Below are 23,756 nucleotides of genomic sequence, written 5' to 3'. Positions count from 1 at the left end.
TTTTTACGATGGTTTAACAAATATATTGTAAGAATAGAAATGTACTTACGATTACGTTTACGTTCCATAGGTCTTTCATCTTTTCTCAATGTACTAACAGGAGCATTACTGATTTCTAATCTTTCAAGTTCTGCTTCTCTTTGGATTTGATCCATGGTTTTTGGATTGCTATCATCACGACGTGGTACCCATTTATCAGTTCTTAAATCAATCACATCCTGAAGCATAAAACGAATCCTTGAGCTGACTTTACCCTTACGATTTGCAATTTGCTGCATTTGTTTAAAATAATCAGAAAGATCAATGTTTTTCGATTCAAGGGCTTTGCCAATTGTTGTAAGTAACTTGCAAAGACATTCAAGATTTTCTTCGTCCGTGTTTTTTAGAAGGTGTTGGATACATTGATGCATTATTTTCGAAGTGAGCATATTTTGTTTAAAAAGTTCTCCAATAAAACGAATATTGCCAACAGATTTCATACGCATTCGGCGCTCCTCTTCTTCCAAATTTGTCTGAAGCTCCTTTTTTTTCTCAGTATCTATACACTCATTGATTTCATACAGTTTTTCATTTCGAGTTTTTTCATCAACAGTATTCTTCTGAAATTCAGTTTGACACCGTGTTAAAATAAGCTTTCTGAAATTTGCTGAAGTCGAATCTTCAACGTCGCCGCCTGTCACTTGCATGTTGGCTAATTCTCTACACATCAAAGCATAAGCAACCGAAAAGTTTGGTTCATCTACGGCCTGAAAATATAATAAAAAATAATCTTAGTTGTATACGACTGATTCCTAAAATGTTGAAAATCAAAATGATTGAGCAAAACAAGCATTACAATTCAAGGAAAGTATATTCTCAAAAAGTTTTTAGAAATGTTCTGCTATTATAGAATTATATTGAGAGAGTGAGAGAGAGAGGGAGAGAGAGAGAGAGAGAGAGTGAGAGAAAAAGAGAGAGAGAGAGAGACTAAACCTTTCGAGTGTTGCACATACGGCAACACCTCAGAAAATCAACCGCCACCTCTCTGGCCTCATAATCGGTCAAATGATATTCGCTCAATCGCGACCTAACTGGAAAATCTTTCTTTTTATGTTTTCGTCCACCCACGCTCGTGAAAACGACGTGATAAGACGGCATCGCAGTTCGAACTAGAGAAGACGACTGACAAAAAAAAAGAGCGCACGGACATATACGAGGTGTGTTCAAAAAGTAAGGTGACTTTTCAAACTTCACGGGTAACGTACTTTCGATTATCGATTTTTTTTGTTTTGTTATGTTGGTACACTCTTCCCGAACATCTGTACCAAATTTCAAGTGTATAGCATTTTTTGTTTGGTTGTGAGAGGCGTAAAGGTTATAAGTGTTGAATGACGTCAACGACGACCTAGATTTACTCAAAAGGGTCATAACTGGTGACGAATCATGGACCTCGAGGAAACGTATTTTTCAGACGGGTTAAAGAAGTTGGAGCATCGCTAGGACAAGTGTATCGAACTAAAAGGCGACTATGTTGAAAAATAAAACGCCACTTTTCCAAAATTTTCGTTTTTCTTTTGTAGGCTAAGTACTTATCGGACCACCCTCGTATTTTCCTTGTGTATAGGAGGGCGAATGTCAAAACAAAAATTACGAAATTTTTGTTGTTTCTTTAACCCCTCGCCATTTCGAGAAAAAAATCGTAGAAAAAATCTAAAAAAAGTATTTCGTAGCTCTTTTATTATACTACTCAAAATACTCATTCAAAAATGCTGTTGATATAAATTCATCGATTATATCAGCATTTCATTCAAAAACAGTGTCTATATTCTTTATGTATATGTTCTTTATCTCGGAAAATTCGAATCGTAGAAAAAAATTTAATTAAATTAAAATTTTAAAACCGAAGAAAAGGCTCTATTTTATAAGGAGAATGCGTAAACGAAATTTCATAATCATATGAAAATATTTTTGTTTCAGTCATAATATCAAGTAGCCTAATTTTTTCAATATTTCATTTTTCTTCACTTTGGAAGAACAAAAAAGATCATTAATATGTGAAGCTATTCTATTTACTATGGACAAATTTTAACTGTATACATATCTCGATCAACGAAAAATCTAAGTCAGTATAACAACTATTAAGAAACAGTCGTAATACGATATAGGTTTGTTGAAACTCAACAGTAATGAAAATAATATTTGATTTGAAATAAGAACATTTTTGTTGCTCTTTATTGTCTCAATATAAGTAGAAAAATTAATTTAATACAACCCATAATTAGGATGAATTGTACTGTATCATACGATTAACTAGACTAAATATAAAGTAAACAAAAAAAAATTAAAAACTGTCGTTATGGCGGTAGCGAGCAGGAAGAAGGAGACGAATAGTGGAGAGCAAGAGTGGACAAAGCGGGGCCGGGTCAGACCAAAGAAAGTAGAAAACGAGAAGAAGGAAAACAGTTGGGAAAAGGATATAAGAAAGTTCATGCAAAGGGAGAAAGATAGTACGAAAATAGGTTTTACAAAAAGTGTCAAATCATACGGTAGCGCAGGGAAAAATCACAGTGAAATAATGGAGCAGGCAGAGAAAATAGGCCGACGACGACGAGGTAGCAGAAGAAAACGAACATGATGAGGTGGGAAAGGAGAAGGATGGTGAGGGAAAGCGAGAAGAGAATTCGGCGAAAGATAAAAGCGAGGAAATACGGAAGTAGCAGGCGGTAAAAGACGCACAGAAGTTGAATGGCAAAGAAGATGAGGCCGATTAGGAAGAAAATGAAGCAAGGAGAATAGAAGATCTAGGGACGGATGTAAACACAGACAAGAGCAAGGACACAAGCGAGGAAGAGAGAAGTAGAATAGGAGAGAAATTGAAGAAAATACAGGATAGAATGGGGGCGATGGAAGAGCAAAGAAGAATTGATGCGCAAGCAGTAGAAATGGCGAAAGAAACGATAAGACTGGCAGTGGAGAAGTTGGACAGAAAAATGTCAGAATTGATAAAACAAATAGGAGAAAAGGAGAGAGAACAAAAAGAGAGGTTGGAGGAGGAAATAAGAAAAATGGTTAGATGTGGCCAGTGTAGGAGGGAGGAAGGAAAGCAGGCAAACGAGAACGCAGAAAACAAGAGCAGCGAAAGGCAAGAAGAGGATGCGGCACAACGAGCAGACGCAGAGCATCAAGTAAACGTGGACAAGAACGGCGTGGAGGAAAAGAGAGAGCTGGAAGTGAATAAGCCGGACGCGATGAAAAAATCGGAATACGAGTTTGAGATAAAAGAGAGGAGAAATAGGAAGAATAATTTGTTTATCAGAGGAGTGAGGACATCGGAAAGAAAATGGAAGGAAGAAGCAGAAGGAATAATAATAGGAACAACAAGAAGGCAGTTTGGAATAAGAAGGATCCGGCCGTTGAGAAGAGGATTACTTTTAACATTTGAAAATTTTTGAGAAAAAATGGTGTTTATAGAACAGACGGAAATTTTTGAAAAAATAGAAATAAGTGTAGAGGAAGATAGAACATGCAGAGAATTAGAAGTGCAAAAATGCTTGAGATGGTAGCAGATCAAGAAAGGAAAAAACAAAAACAACTGCAGGTGGGCTACCTAAAAATAAGAATCAACGGAAAAATAAGCTTATGGGACGAAAGAAGAGGGGGTCTCGTAGAGGCAAAAGAGAGAATGTTTTTTCAGGAAAGAAGACAAGAAGAGGAACAGCGGGAACGGAGAGGGATACCACGGTGGGCAATACAGAACAGTTCTACGACAGGTTTCAGAACGAGTGAAGAAACAGCAATCGAGGAAGAGGAAAAAAGCAGTTTGGAGATCCAGGAAGATGACAAAACGACGGAGGGGACAATGAGAGAAGCAACGACGAGCGGAGAGATCGGCAAACAACGAGGGGTAGATTATAAATACGTATCGTGGAATGTAGCAGGGAGTAAAAATATATTAAAATGCAAAGATTTTTTGAACAAGTTTGACATTATTTTATTACAGGAGACGTGAATAGAAAAAAGTAAAGAACTAAATTTAATTAAAAAATTGAACAAAAAATATAGGTGGGAAATGAAGACGGTGATCAAAGTGAAAACGAAAGGGCGAGCTAGTGGGGGAGTTATGGTAGGGATTAAGAGGGAGATAGGTAAAAATGCGGAGACAGGGGAATGGGTAGATAGAATAGTAATAACGAATATTTAGATGGGGAAAGAAAAAATTTATATTATAACGATTTATAACAACGCGAAAACGAGCAGAATGATCAGCAAACTGGAAGGGTAATAGAAGTGAGCTTAGTTGAAGGGAAAAAATTTAATATAGCAGGGGATTTCAATCTAAGGGTGGAAAGCGAACAGATAAGTAAGGGCAGAAAGAGGAATTCGGAGGACAAAAAACGACGCGGGAGGGAATAAAACTCATAGAAAGCCTGAAATACTGTAACGCGGAAATAAAAAACGGATGTAGTAACGGAGACAATTAGCAAGATGTAGCAAGGGAGAGAATTACTTTTCTTTGGGATGCGGTCTCATCGGTCCTCTATTTGGTAATAGAAGGAGGAATTGGGCTAACAAAGATAGTGACGGGGATAGAAATAGTAACACGGATAGAATCTGACCACCTACCAGTAATTTTCGATTTAGGGAAAAGTGAAAAAAGGGAGGAGGAAGAGGAAGGAGAGAAGAAAGACTAATATGGAGGAAAGAAGAGGCAGAGGAATATGAGGATTGATGGAGAAAAAATGGAGAATAGAAGAACTGAGAGGTAAATTACTGCAGGATAAGTGGAATAATTTCGTAATGAAAATAAAAGTAACGGCTGAAGAATTGAAAATGAAATGTAGCGAAAGGGGGGGAAGGGATGGTCGAGTAGGAACAAAGATAGAGAGATAAGGATCCAAACAAGAGACTATGGGAAGAGTTGAATACATGGAGAGCAGACAGAACGGTGGAGAAGAGAGAGTTTTTGGAATGAAGAAAAAAACAAATTAAAAGAGATGATAGCGAGAAAAGTAAGAAAGGAAAACGAAAAAAAAATCGAAGTCATGGCAACGAAAATAATGGCCGGAAGAATCAGTGAATGGGCAGAGAGCAATAGGGTATATAGAGAAAGTCAAGCAGGATTCAGACGGAAAAGAGGGACGAGAGAGCACATTTTTGTATTGAACTCAATTATAGGCAATAAGCTAAAAAGGAAAGGAGGGAAATTGTATTTAGGATTTATTGATTTCAAAAATGCGTTTGACAGAATAAACAGGGATAAAATGTTGAAAAAATTACAAATGAAAGGGATAAGAGGGAAAATGCTGCAGATGATAAAAACAATTTCCAAATCAAGAAAGAATGAGGAAAAAATAACTAGTGAGGGGCTATCAGAGAGTTTCGAGACGCACCACGGGGTAAAGCAGGGGTGCCTAGTAAGCCCTAACCTATTCTGTTTGTTCATAGACGATATGGATGATATTTGGGAAAAGAAAGAACGAGGAAGAGCGGTAGTGGGATGGAAAAAATTCTATTGTTTAAAGTTTGCGGATAGTATTGTAATTGTGGCGGATAATGAGGAAGGAATGAGGGAAATGTTGAAAGAAACAGAGATTTACAGTAATGGAATAGGAATGGTAGTTAATACAGAGAAAACTAAGATAATGATTTGTTGTGAAAGAAAATGAAGTAAAGGGAGAATCTTCTCATACAAAGGCAGAAAAGTGGAGGTAGATAGGAAATTCAAATACTTGGGGTACTGGTTTACTGAAAAAAATGTGAATACGATACATATAAATAAAATAGCAGAGAAAGCTAGTAGGGCAATTAATGCGGTGTTGGATATTCTAAAAAGGGCAAATATAGAAAATCTAAGAAAAAGGCTATAATCTGATGGACAGTATAATAAAAGCGGGATGTTTATATGGGGTAGAGATTTGGGGGTGGCAAGAAAAAGAAAATCTTCAGAAGGTGCAAAGGAAGTTTATAAAAATGGCCATGGGATTAAATAGTAACACGCCAAATTATATAGTTGCCATAGAAACAGGTAGGGGGTCGATGGAGTTGCAGACATCTAGAAGGGCAATGGAGTATTTGATTCAGATAGAAAAAATGGAAGAAGGGAGATGGCCAAAAATTTGTTTAAGGGAGGAAATGAGGTCTATACTAAATAAGAATCCGACGAAATGGGGAAAGAAGGTACTAATATTATTGGAAAAGGTAGGGGATGGGGAAATTTTAAAAATGATATGGGACAAAAAAAAAGTAGAAAAAATAAAGGGCAAAATTGAGAGAGGAATAGAAAGAAAAGCAGAACAAGAACTACAAAGCCTGTGGGGAAATATAGACGGGTCAACGTATAGCAAACTTTATAAAAAACTGAAAGAGATGGTAGGGAAAGAGGCTTATTGGGAGGACAGAAAGATTCCGGGATGGATAAAAGAACAATGGACGAGGATGAGACGTGGAAACGTAGGCAAAGAACAGGCGAAAGGATATAAAGAGAAAGAGTGCAGATTCTGTGGAAGGAAAGAAGAGAGCTTGGAACATATGCTAGAAAGTAGGAGGGCAAAAGAGGAAATAGGGGGTATATGGGTAAGGGAGGTTGAGGAACAGAAAATTACTGATGGGGGAAGGGAAAACAACAAAAAATTGATTGAAATATTAGAAGAGAGTCCTAATAGAGCAATTTCTAACTATGTATTTATTTTCGAGAAGTTGGCTAAATCGAGGAGAGATAGTGAGCATTCCGAATGAGAGCAGAGGTAGTAGGGTAAAGAGCAAATAAGGGAGAGGGAAGGCATATATGTGCAAATATTTATATTGTTAAAGCGAATTATAAGCGGATTATATTGCAGCGAAGAGATATTGTAAAAGTGAAATTTTGTAAAAGGCCGTGAAGACTATACATGAGCAATAAATACTATACTATACTATATAGTAAAATTATCGATACTAACAGTAATTTCGCGAATCCGAATAAAAATACGGAAAGCGCCACAAACGTTCTACGTTAAATAAGCTGATAAAAGAGTAGTTTCCAAAAACCTATTTCCGTACTTATTAAAGATTCGCTCGTCGATGGGAGTAGACTTCAAACAAGAGCCGAAAGCATGCATACATCAATTGGGGGATGGAGGGGAGATAAAAGAAATAAAATATCGCGAAATTAGGAAGTATTAGAGGACGCCTCAGACATCCGAAACAATAATGTGGATCAATAACAAATTGTTTTCCTGATAAAGGGGGGGGGGGGGGTCGAGAAAGATTTTTCAGAGACAACAAGATGATTCTAGTACATTTCGCTAGTAGTTGCAAAGCATTGTATACGTATTATTGCAATCGATTATTGCTGAGTCGTTTCGTTGCTAACCACACCATTGTGTGTTATGAAAACCCAATCAACTTTGAAAGGTAAAATACCACTGTTCGGTAGCGTAATTAATCGGGACCAGCTAGCCAGTTTGCCACTGATAATTTGCCGTTTTCTCCCAAGGGTTCTGCTGTCGCAAATCGCCAATTTGCCGAGTATCGGGAATTCGGCGTAGTGACCATCCACCACTGCACGCTGACCAATGTATTCAAGGAATAAATAAAGTGTAGAAAATTAATCAGCCGCAACAATCATATTGTTGTAAAAAACACTTGAAAAATGAGTTGAATTCGACTATTCGACAATCGAAGTATTCTTCAATTTCAGTTATTCTTCAGTTTCTAATTTTCAGTCTCATTTTTATCTTTATCTCAGCACCTGAACGAATCAACAACAGTAATGTTTCCGACAAAAGTTACTGGATTCTAAAGAGGCATGCCATATATGATTTTAACTTTAACCATCAAGGAAATGTAAAGTTTTTTACATAAAAAATTGAAAAACAGCCTAGAATGAAAGTGGGTTTGTTAAGTGGGAATGATATTTCTTATTTAGTATTTCTAGTTCAAAAAGAAAAATTTAACATTTAAACAATTGTTCTTATTAGAAGCTTTTTGAATTCTGAAGTTGATATGCAACCTTAATCCACGATATTAGTGTCGTGAAAAATATGTAATACTTTTGTTATAATAACGTACGAGGGTCGTTTGAAAAGTCCGTGCAAAAATAAAAACTGCTTGATTTTTTTTAATAAATCTTTTTTATTTTTCAACATAGTATCCTTTTAGGCATATACACTTCATCCAACGCTGCTCTAGTTTGTTAATCCCTTCCAAATAATAGGATTTGTCCAAATCTGTAAAATAGGCATTCGTTTCTGCAACCACCTCCTCGCTTGAATAAAATATTTTCCCCGCCAGCCATTTTTTCATATTAGGGAACAAATAGTAGTCCGACGGAGCCAAGTCTGGAGAATAGGGGGGATGTGAAACGAGTTCGAACCCTATCTCCATCAGTTTTGCGGCCATAACTGCTGAGGCGTGAGCTGGCGCATTGTCGTGGTGGAAGAGGACTTTTTTGTGGGCCAATCGTGGACGTTTCTCTAGCAACTCGGTTTTCAAACGATCCAATAACGATGAATAATATTCGCTTGTAATGGTTTTACTCTTTTCCAGATAGTCGATGAAGATTATTCCTTGCGAATCCCAAAAGACAGTCGCCATAACCTTCCCGGCCGAAGGAATTGTCTTCGCCTTTTTCGGAGCAGATTCCCTCTTGGTAACCCATTGTTTAGACTATTCTTTGGTCTCAGGAGTGTAGTGATGTATCCACGTTTCATCTACAGCGATGAAAGGACGCTTAAAGTCTTGCGGATTATGCTGGAACAGCTGCAAACCATTCTTGCAACACTTCACACGATCTCGTTTTTGGTCAATCGTAAACAATCGCGGCACCCATCTAGCGGATAGCTTTTTCATGTCCAAATGTTGGTGCAAAATATTATGTACCCGTTCGCTCGAGATACCTACAGTACTAGCAATCTCACGCACCTTCACTCTTCTGTCAGCCATCACCATATCATGGATTTGATCAATGATTTCTGAAGTGGTAACCTCAACAGGGCGTCCAGAACGTTCATCGGGTTTTGTGCTCATATGGCCACTCCGAAAATTTTGAAACCACTTATAAACCATTCTAATAGAAGGTGCACAATCACCATAATGTTTATCAAGATTCTGTTTAATCTCCTCAGGCGATTTGCCTTTAAAAAAGTAATGTTTAATCAATACACGAAATTCTTTTTCGTCCATTTTTTTACAACCACTCGATTTCTTTGATTGAAACGAGTGTAAAAAGCAAAGTAATTGGCCGATCTGGCTGAAACTTGGTGTGTGCTCTGCCAAGATATACCACTAACTGAAAATAACCTTGATACGCACTAGTAGCGCCATCTCTCTGACTTTGCACGGACTTTTCAAACGACCCTCGTATGTGCATTGTCCATTGTAAACTTTTTAACCCATTAACGTCCAAAATGTCAAAATTTCTTGCACGTTTTCAAAGTGATTTTTTCCTATGTAATTGGCATTGAAATAAATTCTTGAACCACATATTCTGATGTAAAATTGCATGCTCTTTCAGAATCCGTTGCCAGAATCATGATAAAACTCACAGGAAAAGAGATATGCTCGATTGAAACATAAAAAACACCTTAATTTTCGAAAAAAAAAAATTTTTAGGATTTTTTTTCGAAGTGTTACGGTGAAGATATCACCTTGCGACCGTGATCAAAGGTGATCATGGGATTTGAAGTTTAACAGGGAATTTTTTTGTTTACCTTGAACCATCGCTTCTTTACAAAATGGCGGAAAAAACGAATTTTTTTTTTTCAATCTTCATCAACTTTTTTCTCAAAATCTATGGTCTTTAGAAAAAAATTCATAAAAACAAAAATGTCTTAGAATCACTCGAGAAACATCCTAAAATTTTTTCAGAATTTTTGGAGACATTTTTGAAAATTCCATTTCCCAAGTTTCCCGGAAAATTTGAAAACGTGCAAGAAATTTTGACATTTTGGACGTTAATGGGTTAATATTCTAATAAAATAAAAATAATAAAAAACAAAATAATTATTTAAACACAAAAGTACGCTTTTCAGTTTGACTTAAACTGTGCAAGGTATTTTATGGCCTTCGTAAATATTAATTGTGTATTTTAATATTATAATTTTTTCAGATAGGCATATCTTAAGATAAATGAATTTTAAATTATTCAAGAAACACTGAGCTATGAATCTTTTTGTTTACTTATGTAAAATTTGCTTTTATTTCAGTGTTACACTGCATTTTATTATAGTGTATTCGAATCAGGAATCAACAATCGATTTGTTGCTGGTTTTTAATAAGTCCTTAGAAAAAGATAGTATGATATACGTACGCATAGTAAGACCAGCAAGACCGACAGATATAATTAACAACTTAAAATTTTTGACAAATATGTATGATTTCACACAGACAAGACCAATAGATGACTGATTAGGAATTTTGACTTCTGTCTGCACCAAAAAAAAGATGTAATAGGGATGTACCTCACTCACATCAATTAATGTTGACTGACCAAGTGGAGAGAGGGGGGGTACAAAGGGATAACATAGAGACTCGACAAGAGATGATTGGAGGGCGCTAGCCTTATCTGAAGTTGCATATTGACGAATAAAAGGATTTCTTCTCGGACAAAGGAGAGGAAAAAAGGAATATTCGCTGACGGAGAGACATTACCCGTCCATTTTGCGACTGATTGTCGCTCTGGAACGTAGTCATGATTAGTGCAACTCCTTGCTTCGTTAGAGAAATCTACAGAGGAAAAAGTAAATGGGTAAAGTGCCAACGTTTATGCTGTAAATAGGATTGTACGAGGTGTGTTCAAAAAGTAAAGTGACTTTTCAAATTTCACGGGCAACGTACTTTCGATTATCGATTTTTTTGTTTTGTTATGTTGGTACACTCTTCCCGAACATCTGTACCAAGTTTCAAGTGTATAGCATTTTTTGTTTGATTGTGAGAGGCGTAAAGGTTATAAGTGTTTTGCGTACTCGGCGATTTCTTGCTATCGAAAAATATGGATCAAAGGATTTGCATCAAATTTTGTGTAAAAAATAAAATAAAGTGCTCCGAAACACTTGAAATGTTGACGGTGGCTTACGGTGAAACTGTTCTGAATAAAAAAAATGTTTACAAGTGGTACAAACTCTTCCAAGATGACCGGGAAGATGCCAATGATGAGCCTCGCTCTGGACGCAGAAGCACGTCAACAACTGATGAAAACGTTCAAGCAGTGAAGAAAATTGTTCTGGAAAATCGTCGAATCACTATCAGAGAAGTTGCTGAGTATGTTGGTATATCGCTGGGCTCGTGCCATGAAATGTTTTCTAACGTTTTGGGCATGAGACGTGTGTCAGCGAAGTTTGTTCCAAAATTGCTAAATTTTGACCAAAAGAACCGTCGCATGAGCATCGCTCAAGAACTGTTGAATGACGTCAACGACGACCCAGATTTACTCAAAAGGTATCATAACTGGTGACGAATCATGGGTATATGGTTATGATATCGAAATCAAAGTCCAATCGTCCCAACGGAAGAGCCCAAATGAGCTAAGACCGAAAAAAGCACGCTAAGTTCGATCAAATGTCAATGTTTTGCTCACTGTTTTCTTTGCGAGAAGCAATACGAAGAAAACGCCTAGAATTGTGGAAAAATAATTCATGGCTTTTGCATCACGATAATGCCCCTGCTCACTTATCTTTGCTTGTGAGAGATTTTTTGGCCAAAAACAACACCACAATCATGCCTCAGCCACCATTTTCACCGGATTTGGCCCCATGTGACTTTTTCTTATTCCCAAAACTAAAGAGACCTATGGACGGAGATTTGCAACGATTGAAGAGATAAAGATTGCATCGCTGGAAGAGCTCAAGGCTATACCGAAAAGTGCTTATGAGAAGTGCTTTGAGGATTGGAAAAACCTTTGGCATAAGTGTATTGTATCTGAGGGGGATTACTTTGAAGGGGACAACATAAATATTGATAAATAAATAAATATTTTTTCTTAAAAATACAAAGTCACCTTACTTTTTGAACACACCTCGTATAGTGTTAGGTTTTCGCCGCATGTTAGATCGCGTAATTCAATAAGTGAAGGATCCGTCGTCATTACGCCGTTAAGACTCGGATGAAACTCGTGCTAACATGCCATCATTACGCGCCGTATGGTGTACCTAAAGAGAGAAAAATAGAGTCAAACTAAATCGTTGGTTGATTTAGTTATTGCCCTGTTATCACCTTTCTCTGCATGTTGATCACTTCTTATCATCAGCGGCGAACGTAGTTAGCAAGACGCGGTTAACCGATTTCACAAAAATTTCATTGCGTTTAAGAAATCATAGCTCGCTCAAGCCATTGGCATTCGTACCCTGATCTCAAGAAGACGTTGCGACCAGAGTTGATCGGCATCAGTCACCCACAAACAAGTCACAGCTGATAGAGAGTAGCCTTGTTGTGGAACCAGGGATCGGCCATTAGAAAAGAAGCGATAATCGAGCCGCACACTCTGATCAGTTGCATGGTGGGCCAGGTAATATTCCGTTTTCCGCGACTCGAATCCCAGACAACCGTCGCAACCAAGGAGCGGTAATTTAGCGTCCTGATTGTAAGTCGGGGAATCGAGTCGCTGTGGCAGCAATTTTTTAGGTGCGTGTCGTGCCCCTCGACATTTTACTTCACATGTTAACAAAAAAGAAAATAATTAATGGTAATCTAATTAATATATCTATTAGTTTATTGGAATACTTATGTTCATTATGCTCACATTGTACAATTTAAGTTGTAATATCTTATGATAAGAAACGAGATATATGTAAAAAAAGTGAAACAAAGTAAATACTTAATAACCCTAAAACCAGTATACTACTTTTTCAAGGTTATTTAAAAGTCAACTTTGTTTTCTTTAATGGGAACTCCTATTGTTGACCCTGGATTCAGAAAGAGCAGGAAATTCTACATTCAGATAAGGAAAAATAGTTTGGATCTGAGTGACCACTAAGGTGACCTTCAAATAACCTTGAATATGACCTCCAAGGTCAAAACAAAGTCATGGAAATATGGCCTCGTTCAAGTTGAGTAATTTTTGTTTGAGATATTTTTTGCTCAACAGTACCCTTGCTCGATCATGCGGGTGAAAAGATTAAGGAAAAAATGAGACTTATCACCACATGATCTTGAGGGTCATTCAAACCCCAACCGTATCTTACCGTATTTTACCGTATCTGAGTATAGAATTTCCCGCACTTTCCTAATCCGGGGTATAAAATAGGGGTTCCCATTTAAAAAACATAGCTGACTTTCATATAACCTTGAAGGTCATGCTCAAGGTTATATTCAAGGTCACCAATATATTTCTCGTAAAAAGATACTTCAAGAATAACCTTAACCATTTAAAAATTACTTTGTTCAGAAAATTTTTGAGCATTTCCCACCTTTTTGGATACACTATATCTATTAACATACATCTGATACAACAGTTTATTTATCTTATACACATGTTTGTTATATTTATAATATAACTATGGTACATAATTCTTACAATAATGTTATATGGCAAAGCAAAATTTAACAGGATTATCAAATTTTATAATGCATCGGCATAGCCACATTTGAACTATGAATACTTAAAAGTTTTCTGATAACTGAAAATATGATTGATTATGTACGAAGGATTGCATTTTTATGATAAAATTGCTTTCATGTATATAAATATTATATTTCATTAAAGTAAAAATATTAGATAGCTTTCTTATAAAATTCTTCCAAAAGCGAAAATCATAAACATCTGAAGATTGAAATTTAGCTATCGTACCAGGTAGTGTTGTCATTACCATTAAAATTATTTGTTTCGGTACAACTTCTTGTACGGTATTGTTGTATTGCCTACTCTTGGAATCTAAAAGTAAGACCGATGAATTTCCAACATTTTTTCAAAATACTTCTTGAATTTAGGTCTAAAATAGTTCCTAAGAAAGCTATCCAGATTTATCTACGGAAAATAATATGAGTTTAACTCGAGGACCAAAGTCTCCACTTGCTTCTTTCAATGTTAAAAATAAAAGTGTGACATTGTGTGGTGATGCGCCACATCACAAAGGTGGAAACAATTTATCCTCTGCTGATATAACAGGTTGAACAGTGTCTTTGTATGTTAATGAAAACAACGATTGTTCTATGCTTTCAATTTTTTTCAATCAGTAATAGCACATAGAAATAGCGCGCTAGGAATCTCGAGAGTGGATTTTTTGCGTCCATAGTATCTAAGCTTTCAAAATTATTAGGAAAGTTTTTCTACATTTAAAATGGCGGAGACGTAAATGATAGTATGAAGTTAGAAAATTGGTTTATTTTCTTTTAATGCCAAGAATTTCGGAAAATTCTGGTAAAATCAGATAAAAATACAATTTTGTTATTATATTTACGAAATTCAAGACGGCGGATCTAATATGACAGCCTAAATTTGTAAAACAAACGTCAAAATGAGAAGAAAATGCCTACTCTGGAGTTTTTGAGATCGCTGACTACAAAGTCATTATTCGATTCATGAAATTCAAGATGTCAAATTCAATATGGCAGATGGAATTTTGTTGAAAACGATGTAATGTAACAATGTAATGGAATTCCATTGTGATGACTCTTAACCGAAGATTTTTACTGTGAGAAGCAACATAAAATTTTTGAGTTCTTACAGAGCATGTTGAGACGTTGGATTCATTTCTTTTTGCTTTCACAATTTCAAATTTGTGTTATCGCAAATTATTAGCTTCGTAAGTCGTAAGATATATCGTAGCTACAGTTAACGCAACATCTCTCTATGCAACTGTATTTTTATCTATTGTTGATATATTCTTGAGTACAGCTACATTTATAAGGCATGCTTGAATGAATCTCATCAGAATCACCCACGTCCACTTCTTAGACTTGATAGAAGGTATCATTATGGCTGCAATAATAATCATACCCATTTACTTCACTTATATAACAGTTGTACTATTTGAATGCATTAGGACTAGGTTTTTCACGTTTATCTCGTTCTTCTTTCGAATAACGTCTTGCAGTATATAAAAGCAGATAAAGCATAGCAACAGCCGTTGAGAGTACAGACAGAAATTTGAAATCCATGACTGTAATGTAATTGATCTTACAATCTTTTTATGCTTTATAAAATATATTTCTCTTTCAGATTTCTTATCTATGCCATTTGTAATGTCATTTACTCTATTCGCTCTTACAGTACCAATAGCTCGAAGGCCAATTTTTCGGAGATGAACTAAAAGATCTGGGCAGCAGAAAAAGTTATTAAAATAAATATGATAAAACATTATTTTTCTAGGCGACATAGATGTCAGAAGCTCCTAGAGCATTTGCAATACGACGCGACTTCCCAAATAGAGCTTATTTATGCTTTTCTAAAGAGTGAATATGAGATTCTTTCCCACAATAAAGATCACAGTCAAAAATGTAGCCTTCTTTATTATAAAGAGCCCATTGTTTCAAGCTAAAATAAACTGGTTTATCTTTCATAAACTACTTATGAACTTCTATAAAAATTAATTATGCATTCATCAATCGATAAAGCAATTGAAAAGAAACAAATTGCTTTGCATTCTTATTAAAAAGTTATAAAGGAGTACATACACGCCAAGCTCTATTATCTGAATTTTTGTCTTCGTCTTTCGAAAGTCTGTTCTTCAATTTTATAATTTCAAATTAATTTTGACTCATAACTGATTTCACTAGTTCACAAGCTAATAATGGATTGTTTGACCAATAATCCTTTTGCGATTTTCTGGCGTTGAAGATCTATAGAATAATTATTCCTAAAAATATATACAAATTTTTCCGAGAGAAATCAAAACATTGCATTTCGTTCATGCTATAATAAATGACTTTAGTTCGTCGAAAAAGAATAATTCAAATGTAGTAGTAGAAGAAATGTCACAGATCTTGTTTAGAGTGGGTTTTGAAAACAAATACTCATTTTTTAGCGGTTATTTATAAATTTTTACGCCATCTATTCTATACACTCAAAAATTTGGTTAGGTTCAAATTTCTTTTATTGTCCGAATGGCTATCAAGGACATAACGGTATGTAGTATTTAGTATGACTGTGCAAAAGAGCTCAATCCAATGATTTGATCGTTAACTGAATTTGAGTTTGATTTTTGACAATCATCTTAATTTGAAATCATAATATGATTGAAATTGTTATTACTTTCTCCGATTTCGAAATCAGGCTTATACAACGAAGCTGAGGTCATTCCATAGATGGAGAATCTGATATGTTTTTAAATTTGTATTATAAAAATATTAAACGAATACTATCAAAATAATCTATCGAAGATTAAATTTTATACATAAATAACTCATTCATATACCAAATCTTGTTTCCATTTCTTAGATCCAACTATTAAGCTTTCACAAGATTGATTAAATCACTATAAATATTACAACTATCAAGCGTGCTACGACACTTGTAACTAAATCTCAGTTACGTATAATCTTATAATTGAAATTATATTTTACAGTATCGGGTTTTCGAGTCATGAAAGTGATATGTATCGTAGTAAAATTATAAAAAAAAGATATTATGAATAAATACGAAAATATGTGACAACTGATTGTACTATGTATTTTCATTTACTTTTCTGAACATGATCAACCATGTAGTGTTTTTTAAGAAGATGACCTTAATTTTGTACTAAGTATCTTAAATCACTGAGGGATTTATAAAAGATCCTAGCGAGCTATTTCCAGGTGCTATCACTGATGTAAAAATATTCGTCACAAAAAAAATCACGTTTTCTTCGGCAAAAATTGTTTATAACTATAAAGGCTTGAATTTTATTAAAAAACTGTTAGCGGATTCTGAAGAAGCAGTAAAATTTACAACAATAAAAATTAATATTCGAAGTTTTAGGAAAATTTTAATATGGTGAATTCTGATACTAAGAAAGTCCTCTAAAAAGCCTCCTTTTGAGCGTTAACCAGTTAAATTTAAAAGTAAGGTAATTAAACCCTGTCAGGCTCGATATCTAAAAAGTTTTATTTGAAATATTTTCGATTAAATCTGACCACGGGTAGGAAGATGAAGAAAAAAATAAGACTTAACATCAGACAACTTTGTGTTGTGACCTGGGAAGCATACCGCACCACTCAGACAGTACCATATCTGAATGTAGAATTCACAGAAAAATACACAGCCAAAGCAATTAGAATGGCGCCCCTCCCCTCGGAGAGCTAAAGTCTGCTTTAAGGTCACGCGTCATCATTTATACAGGATGGTCAATTTCAATCGCCCCACTAAGATATCTTTATTAGTAACCTCTTTCTCGAAAAAAGTTTCAGACAAAAGTTGTTTGAGGGGGCTATGTTTTGGTGATATTGCATTTGACCTTGGGCATGTTTTTCAAAGATTATTAAAAAGTCAATGTTATTTTTTAAATAAGAACACCTATTTTTTATGGTAGATTTGCATTCGGCGAAAAATTTTACGTTCAGGTAATGTAATATGTGTGGGGGTCCGTGAGACCCCCACCTCATCCGTATGGTCATTGCTTGGTCAACCTTTTGTTTCAATTGAAATCCCTATTCTTGATCAAATATTCGCATTCTACGTTTAGACAAGTTCATATCCGTGGGGTCTAAGCGATCCCCACCTCAATCCCAAGGTCATTTTGAGGTCAACCTAGGAAAACGTTATTCGTAACCTACATCTATTTTTGCGTTTAGATAAAGTAATACAAATGGGGTCCAAGAGACAAAACCTCATTCCCAAGGTCAATTCGAGGTCAACCTAAAGTGGAAAATCCTACTTTAAAAACCACTATATACCCGCAATCCTACTTTTAAAATAAATCTAAGGCCAAATCTTCAAAATTAATTCAGTAACTTTTGAACGTATTGTTAAGTTTTTATGACTTGTGGTTCCTCCGATGAATACCTTACAAATTCTAGACTATTGAATTTATTTGAAAGAAGGTAAAACTTACTCTGCAGTAACATAGTGAATCTAGCAAGACTGGTATCCTTCAGATTGTATAATAATAACATACGAGGTCTTTCCGGAAAGTATCGGGGCTACCTTTATATTCGTGCTAGCGTTATTCTTTATCATCTGGTGGCTGGCATCCTTCAAGTAATCTCCACTTGATTGAATAACGCGGTTCCATCGATGTTTTCAAAACAGTCCTGGAACTGACTTTTAGGGATAGCCTTAAGTACACTCGTCGCATTGTTTTCAACCGTTGTATTGTCATGGAATCGGTGTCCTTTGAGCGGTTTTTTTAGTTTTCGAAACAGCCTAAAGTCACAAGAGACTATGTCGGGACTGTATGGAGGTTATCGAAGCAATGCGATATTGTGTTTGCTCAAAAACTGCTGCACAAGATTGGATGAATGCGCTGGCGCATTATCGTGATGGAGAAGCCAATCACCACTTTCCCAAAAGTGCGGCCGTTTTCTTCTTACTGCATCACGCAAACGTTGCAAAATTTGAACGTAGTATTATTTATTGATTGTCTAACCTGTTGGTGCATATTCGTGATATACAACACCTTCACAATCGAAAAAAACAATAAACATTGATCTAACATTGCTCCGACTTTGACGTCCTTCTTTTGGTCTTGGCGATTCAGAATGCTTCCACTGTGAAGATTGTTGTTTTGTTTCAGGATCATAACCATAAACCCATGATTCATCACCTGTAATAACTTTTCTAAGCACATTACCATAATTATTGACCATTTCCAGATTGTCCAGAGCGATTTCTAAGAAAATGTTCTTCTGCTCTGCTGTGAGCAATTTTGGGATGAATTTCGCACACACGCGTTTCATTCCTAAATATTCGGTTAAAATTTCTGAAATGATAGTTTTTGGTATCCCAAGGTATTCTTCTAGTTCTCACACAGTCATACGACGATCTTGTTCGATTGCAAGTCGCACCTGCTCAATATTATCGACGGTTTTTGTCGTCGAAGGCCGGCCGGAACGAGAATCACTATCGACAGAAGTGCGACCATCCTTGAACCGTTTATACCACTCTTTTATTCGTGTTTTGCTCATACACTCGTTTCCGAAGGCCTTTTGCATCATTTCAATAGTTTCCGAACTCGTTTTTTCGAGTTGAAAGCAAAATTTGATGCAAATTCGTTGATCTTGTTTTTCAGTCATTTTTGACAATATCAAAATCCGACGAACGCGAAAAAGGCACCGTAAACAAAGACACGCTGCGCATGAACTATACGCCCGGCAGGTGTCAGTAAATAACCAATAGATTCATGAGGCTTTACTGTAGACGTTTCTGTCCGGTAGAGGTCGCTCGAACACTATGGCGCGAAGATATAAACGTAGGCCCGATATTTTCCGGACAGACCTCGTACTTGGAAATTAATCATAGTAAATTTGGTACAGTGTTTTAAAGTGTTTTGCAATATTCAAGGTGCGTGTTTCACGCACGGTCGGCAGAAAACGTGCGTTGAAAATCATACTTTTCACATGTCATATAAAAAAATACAGTACAGCACATATTCGAGAAAGTAGATTCTTGTCTTGTGTGGCGTTTACGCCCGAGCGAAGCAAGAGTGTATCGTAACGACTTGTATCGTAATGTACTATTTTGACATACTATATTCATATTTGTTGAAAATAAAAGATAATTCATCAAAAATTCCCATCTGTAGTAGACTGCAGAAATTTTTATAAAAATCTTTTATTTCTTTTTCTACAAATTTTCTAGGTATCCTAGATTGTGAACTTTCGGTATTACAATTAATTTGGTTGTTGTGGTATCTTTTTGGAATCTTCTTTTTGATCATTTATCAAAAATTGTATAAATTGTTTAATTTAAAGTTAAAATTTTGAATATGGCCGACTGTCCTCCCGAAGAAATTTATGATATAATTCTAGTTCTCGTAGAGTGCCGTAATCGTTACAGAGCAGCGACAAGACTTTATGCGCGATGTTTTGCGAGTAGAAGTCATCCTGATCATACAACTAAACGGCGATTGACTTGACAAGCTCGAAATGGAATTTTGTTCGACAACGCAGACGCCGTGAATTTGATAGAATGGATATTCACACATTAACTGTTCTAGCGGCTGTCCATCTAGATCCTCATATTAGCAGCAGACAAATAGAAAGGGAAATCGGTATACCTAGAGCAACAGCTTTGTCTATTCTTAACCTTTTAAGGACGGGACTGGTCGATATATCGACCACCAATTTTGTCAGGCACTCCACGTGACATATTCTTTCATTTTATGCACCAATATTGTGCAAAAAAAAAGTCAAATTTTAACGTAAAAATTCCCGTCCTTAAAAGGTTAATAGACTTCGATATCATGCTTACCATATTACCTTAGTCCAAGACTTAAAACAAAAACATATTGCTATGTGTATTAACTTCTGTCAATGAGCTTTAAGCATGATACAAGAAAATCCTAATTTTTTCAGATTTGTACTTTTTTCTGATGAGGCGAAGTTCTGCTGCGATGATCAGCTTAACAGACATAACTGTCATTATTAGTCAGATATAAATTCCCATTGGTACAGTGTAACGGGCTGTTTTGATTATTTAAAATTTATTGACTAATAAATTAATTATTAAATTAATTTAAACTACTTAGAAAGCCAACGACTACTCTCCGTACTTCGCATTGCATAAGCGTTAAAAATTAGAAAATTATTAACAATACTGAAATAATTTTATTTTTATTTTTTTCATCTGCTGTAACATGATAAATACTAGCAGTACTAATAATTAACAAAAACTAATACTGTCGACCATTCCTCTAATTATCACTACCTTATGCCAACAGCAACATCATCTACGCAGAAAATGGATAAATTCAACAACATGAAGTCTTGCCGAAATGCGAACAAAATAATTATCGCATAAAATAAGCGAAAATAAAAATTATACGATATTCGAAATATAAATCAAAATAATTCCTAGCTAACTTATTCATATGCAAGCGTATGTTGCACTAGCCACGCTCACCTGTATAGTCTAATGCAAACGAATTAGAAAGAGATAGCTTAATAAATTAGACAAGGAGGGCACATCGCACTTACTTTGACGAGGCCTAGTGAGAGATAGATTAATAACCAAATCATATGAGAAAAGGACAGCATAAATGAATAAAATTTCGCTACTTCGAAATTATACTGCTAAGATCTACGGCTAGAAGAAAATGATAAGAGAGGGAAGGCCGAGTGTGTGCCGATGGCTTTACGATAGACTGGACGTCTGGTTCCAGCTATCAATTTTCTGAGTTTTTATAATTAATTTATTGTTGCCATTTGGAAATTAAAATTAAAGTGTTAGCATCATAGCTCGCTCGTGCTCATTGTCATTAATTTTTATAAATTGTAAAACAACTATCCAGGATTTATTGGGCTGTCAGAATAATTTTCATAATTAATAATTGCCTGTGAAATTACCGAGACATTTGTAGAAAATTATATTTAATTACTGGAAACCCTGGGAGACTGAGATTCTATTATAAACTCGGAATTACACCTCCATTATCCTAGAGTGAATACCACAAGATTTGTATTTTAGCCAGCCTTAATTTTTAAGCAATAACTCTCACTATTTAACGGAAGGTATTGCGTACCGGTTCTCAAATGAATTTCAATGTTAACGTAAAACCAATGTGGAGTACTGATTAGCGCTCACGCGACTCTAGTATTAATTTTATTACTTATTTAAAATTATCAATTTCTTTGTAATTTCTCATTAGCGTATTATAAACAACTTCACAACTTAATCATTGTTATTAATTTTAAGTGCCGAGCCAACACACTCATACAATACGCTACACTTTACATAATTTTTATTTTGTAAATTCCACATCAACAATTAACGTTTTGAATTAGTCAATAAAAGCCGCAACTTTTATATCAAAATTTACCAACCGTGTAAATATCATAGTTTCCTACTCTTCACCTTTCTCTCCTGTATTAACCCTACTAAGCGCGTCATAATCCCCGCGAAGAACAGTAGACTAAGGAAAGTTCAAGAAAACAAGTTAATTCGACTATTTACTATCGGAGAAACTGCGACCATGATTACGCTCAACTCTCTATCACTCGAAGTCGGCCTTGGCCTTAGCACTTCGCGTCCGCCAAATTTATTATCTAGAATTAAATTATTTGATCTGAATAATTATACGGAGTGGCAACCCTCCGGGGTCTAGGTAATTCGAGTAATACTGATACCTAGACATAGAAGTGCCTGGCGCCCTTATTTCCTCTTAATCCTTCTTAGTTTCTCAGCTAAACCGCCAGTACCATCGATAGACAACATCGGTGGAGTCTCATAGTATGGTGTGGTATAGTAAACGGTTACTTGATCGGACCTTATTTCTTCGATGGAAACGTTAATGCCTACAAATATTTACAGTTGATAAGGGACAGGTTATCAGAAATGTTAAAAGATGTTGATATAGAAACAAATGATTGTGCTTCCAGCAGGATGGCACGCCAGCTCATTTCGCACAAATTGTTTTTACTTTTTTGGACATGATGTACGGAGAACAATGGATCGAACGAGGAGATCCATTCGACTGACCTTCATGTTCACCGGATCCCTCATCGCTAAATTTTTATTTGTAGGGATATCTCAAGAACGTTGTTTATGCAAAACAGCTAACAGTGAGAGAGGATATGATGGTTCGCATCCGCCAAGCTTACAGAGCTATTCGAAGGGCAACGGTGTTAAGAACAGTTGAGAATTTCCAGTGGCGTTTGAATCTGTGCCTCGAAGCCAATGGCGGTCACTTTGAACATGCTAATCGTGGATAAAAAGTGAGAGGCACGGAGACTTACGGTAAACAAGCATCCCAGTGAGAAGCACGAGGACACATGGTACATAAACACCCTAGTGAGAGGCGTCGGGACTCACGGTAACCAAGCACCCCTTACTGAAATTCCTGAATATTCTCCTACGTTGACCTCAAAATGACCTTGGGAATGAGGTGGGGGTCACTCAGATTCTACAGACATGACCTTGTCTAAACGTAGAAATGAACGTAGAATGCGAATAGTTTATCAAAAATAGGGATTTCCGTTGAAACAATAAAAGGTTGACCAAAAAATGACATTGGGGATGAGACGGAGGTCCCATGGCCCCCCCACACATGCTACATTACCTGAACGTACAATTTCCCACCGAATCCAAGTCTGCCATCAAAAATAGGTGTTCCTATTTAAAAAGCAACATTGATCTTGAAATAACCTTGGAAAAATATGTTCAAGGTCAAATTCGATATCACCAAGACATGGCTCCTTCAAAGTTAAACAACTTTTGTCTGAAACTTTTTTTGAAAAAAAGCTTACTAATCGAGATATCTTAGTGGGGCGATTAAAATTAGCCACCCTAAATATGTATATGCATGTATGTATAGTATTGTAACGGCGGCTCGAGATAAAGAGGGACCAGGAAAAAACAGGCCACACACTTAGCTCGTAAATTAGGATTATAAATCGCATACAGCTAAGAAAAGAAAATTTTCTTCGTGAATGACAGTTTTCGTCTCGCGCATCTGACAATTTTTGGATGATTGGAAGTGTACGAGGGGGGTCAATAAGTCTTTACAAAAAGAAGGAAAATAAAGTTTTGCGTATGAAATTTTTTTTTATTTTTCAACATAATCTCCTTGAAGGTCGACACATTTTATTAAATAGCCTTCCAGTTTTTCTAAGCCATCAGAAAAATATGATTTCTGAAAACCCTCAAAATAGGCATTTGTTCCGGCGATGACTTCTTCATTCGACGTGAATCGTTGTCCGGCAAAGCTATTTTTGAGGTTAGGAAATAAGAA

The 23,756-nt window shown here is 35.9% G+C and overlaps 1 protein-coding gene across 3 annotated transcripts in view; it reads right to left on the bottom strand.

The window, feature by feature from the left end:
• The window catches only part of LOC131675580 (eukaryotic translation initiation factor 4 gamma 3-like), a 795,898-nt gene that overhangs the window by 297,087 nt on the left and 475,055 nt on the right, over positions 1-23,756 (bottom strand). For all 3 annotated transcript variants that reach the window (XM_058954612.1, XM_058954614.1, XM_058954613.1), the window contains one exon: positions 50-746. In XM_058954612.1, the coding sequence (XP_058810595.1) occupies positions 50-746 (697 nt within the window). The remainder of the gene's footprint in view (positions 1-49; positions 747-23,756) is intronic.

Source organism: Phymastichus coffea, unplaced genomic scaffold (genome assembly GCF_024137745.1).
Source record: "Phymastichus coffea isolate CEN01 unplaced genomic scaffold, Cenicafe_Pcof_1.1 PCOF00026, whole genome shotgun sequence".
Classification (NCBI taxonomy): Eukaryota; Metazoa; Arthropoda; class Insecta; order Hymenoptera; family Eulophidae; genus Phymastichus; species Phymastichus coffea.
Note: the sequence above shows the minus strand (reverse complement) of the source record. Positions and strands in the feature narration are given on the sequence as shown.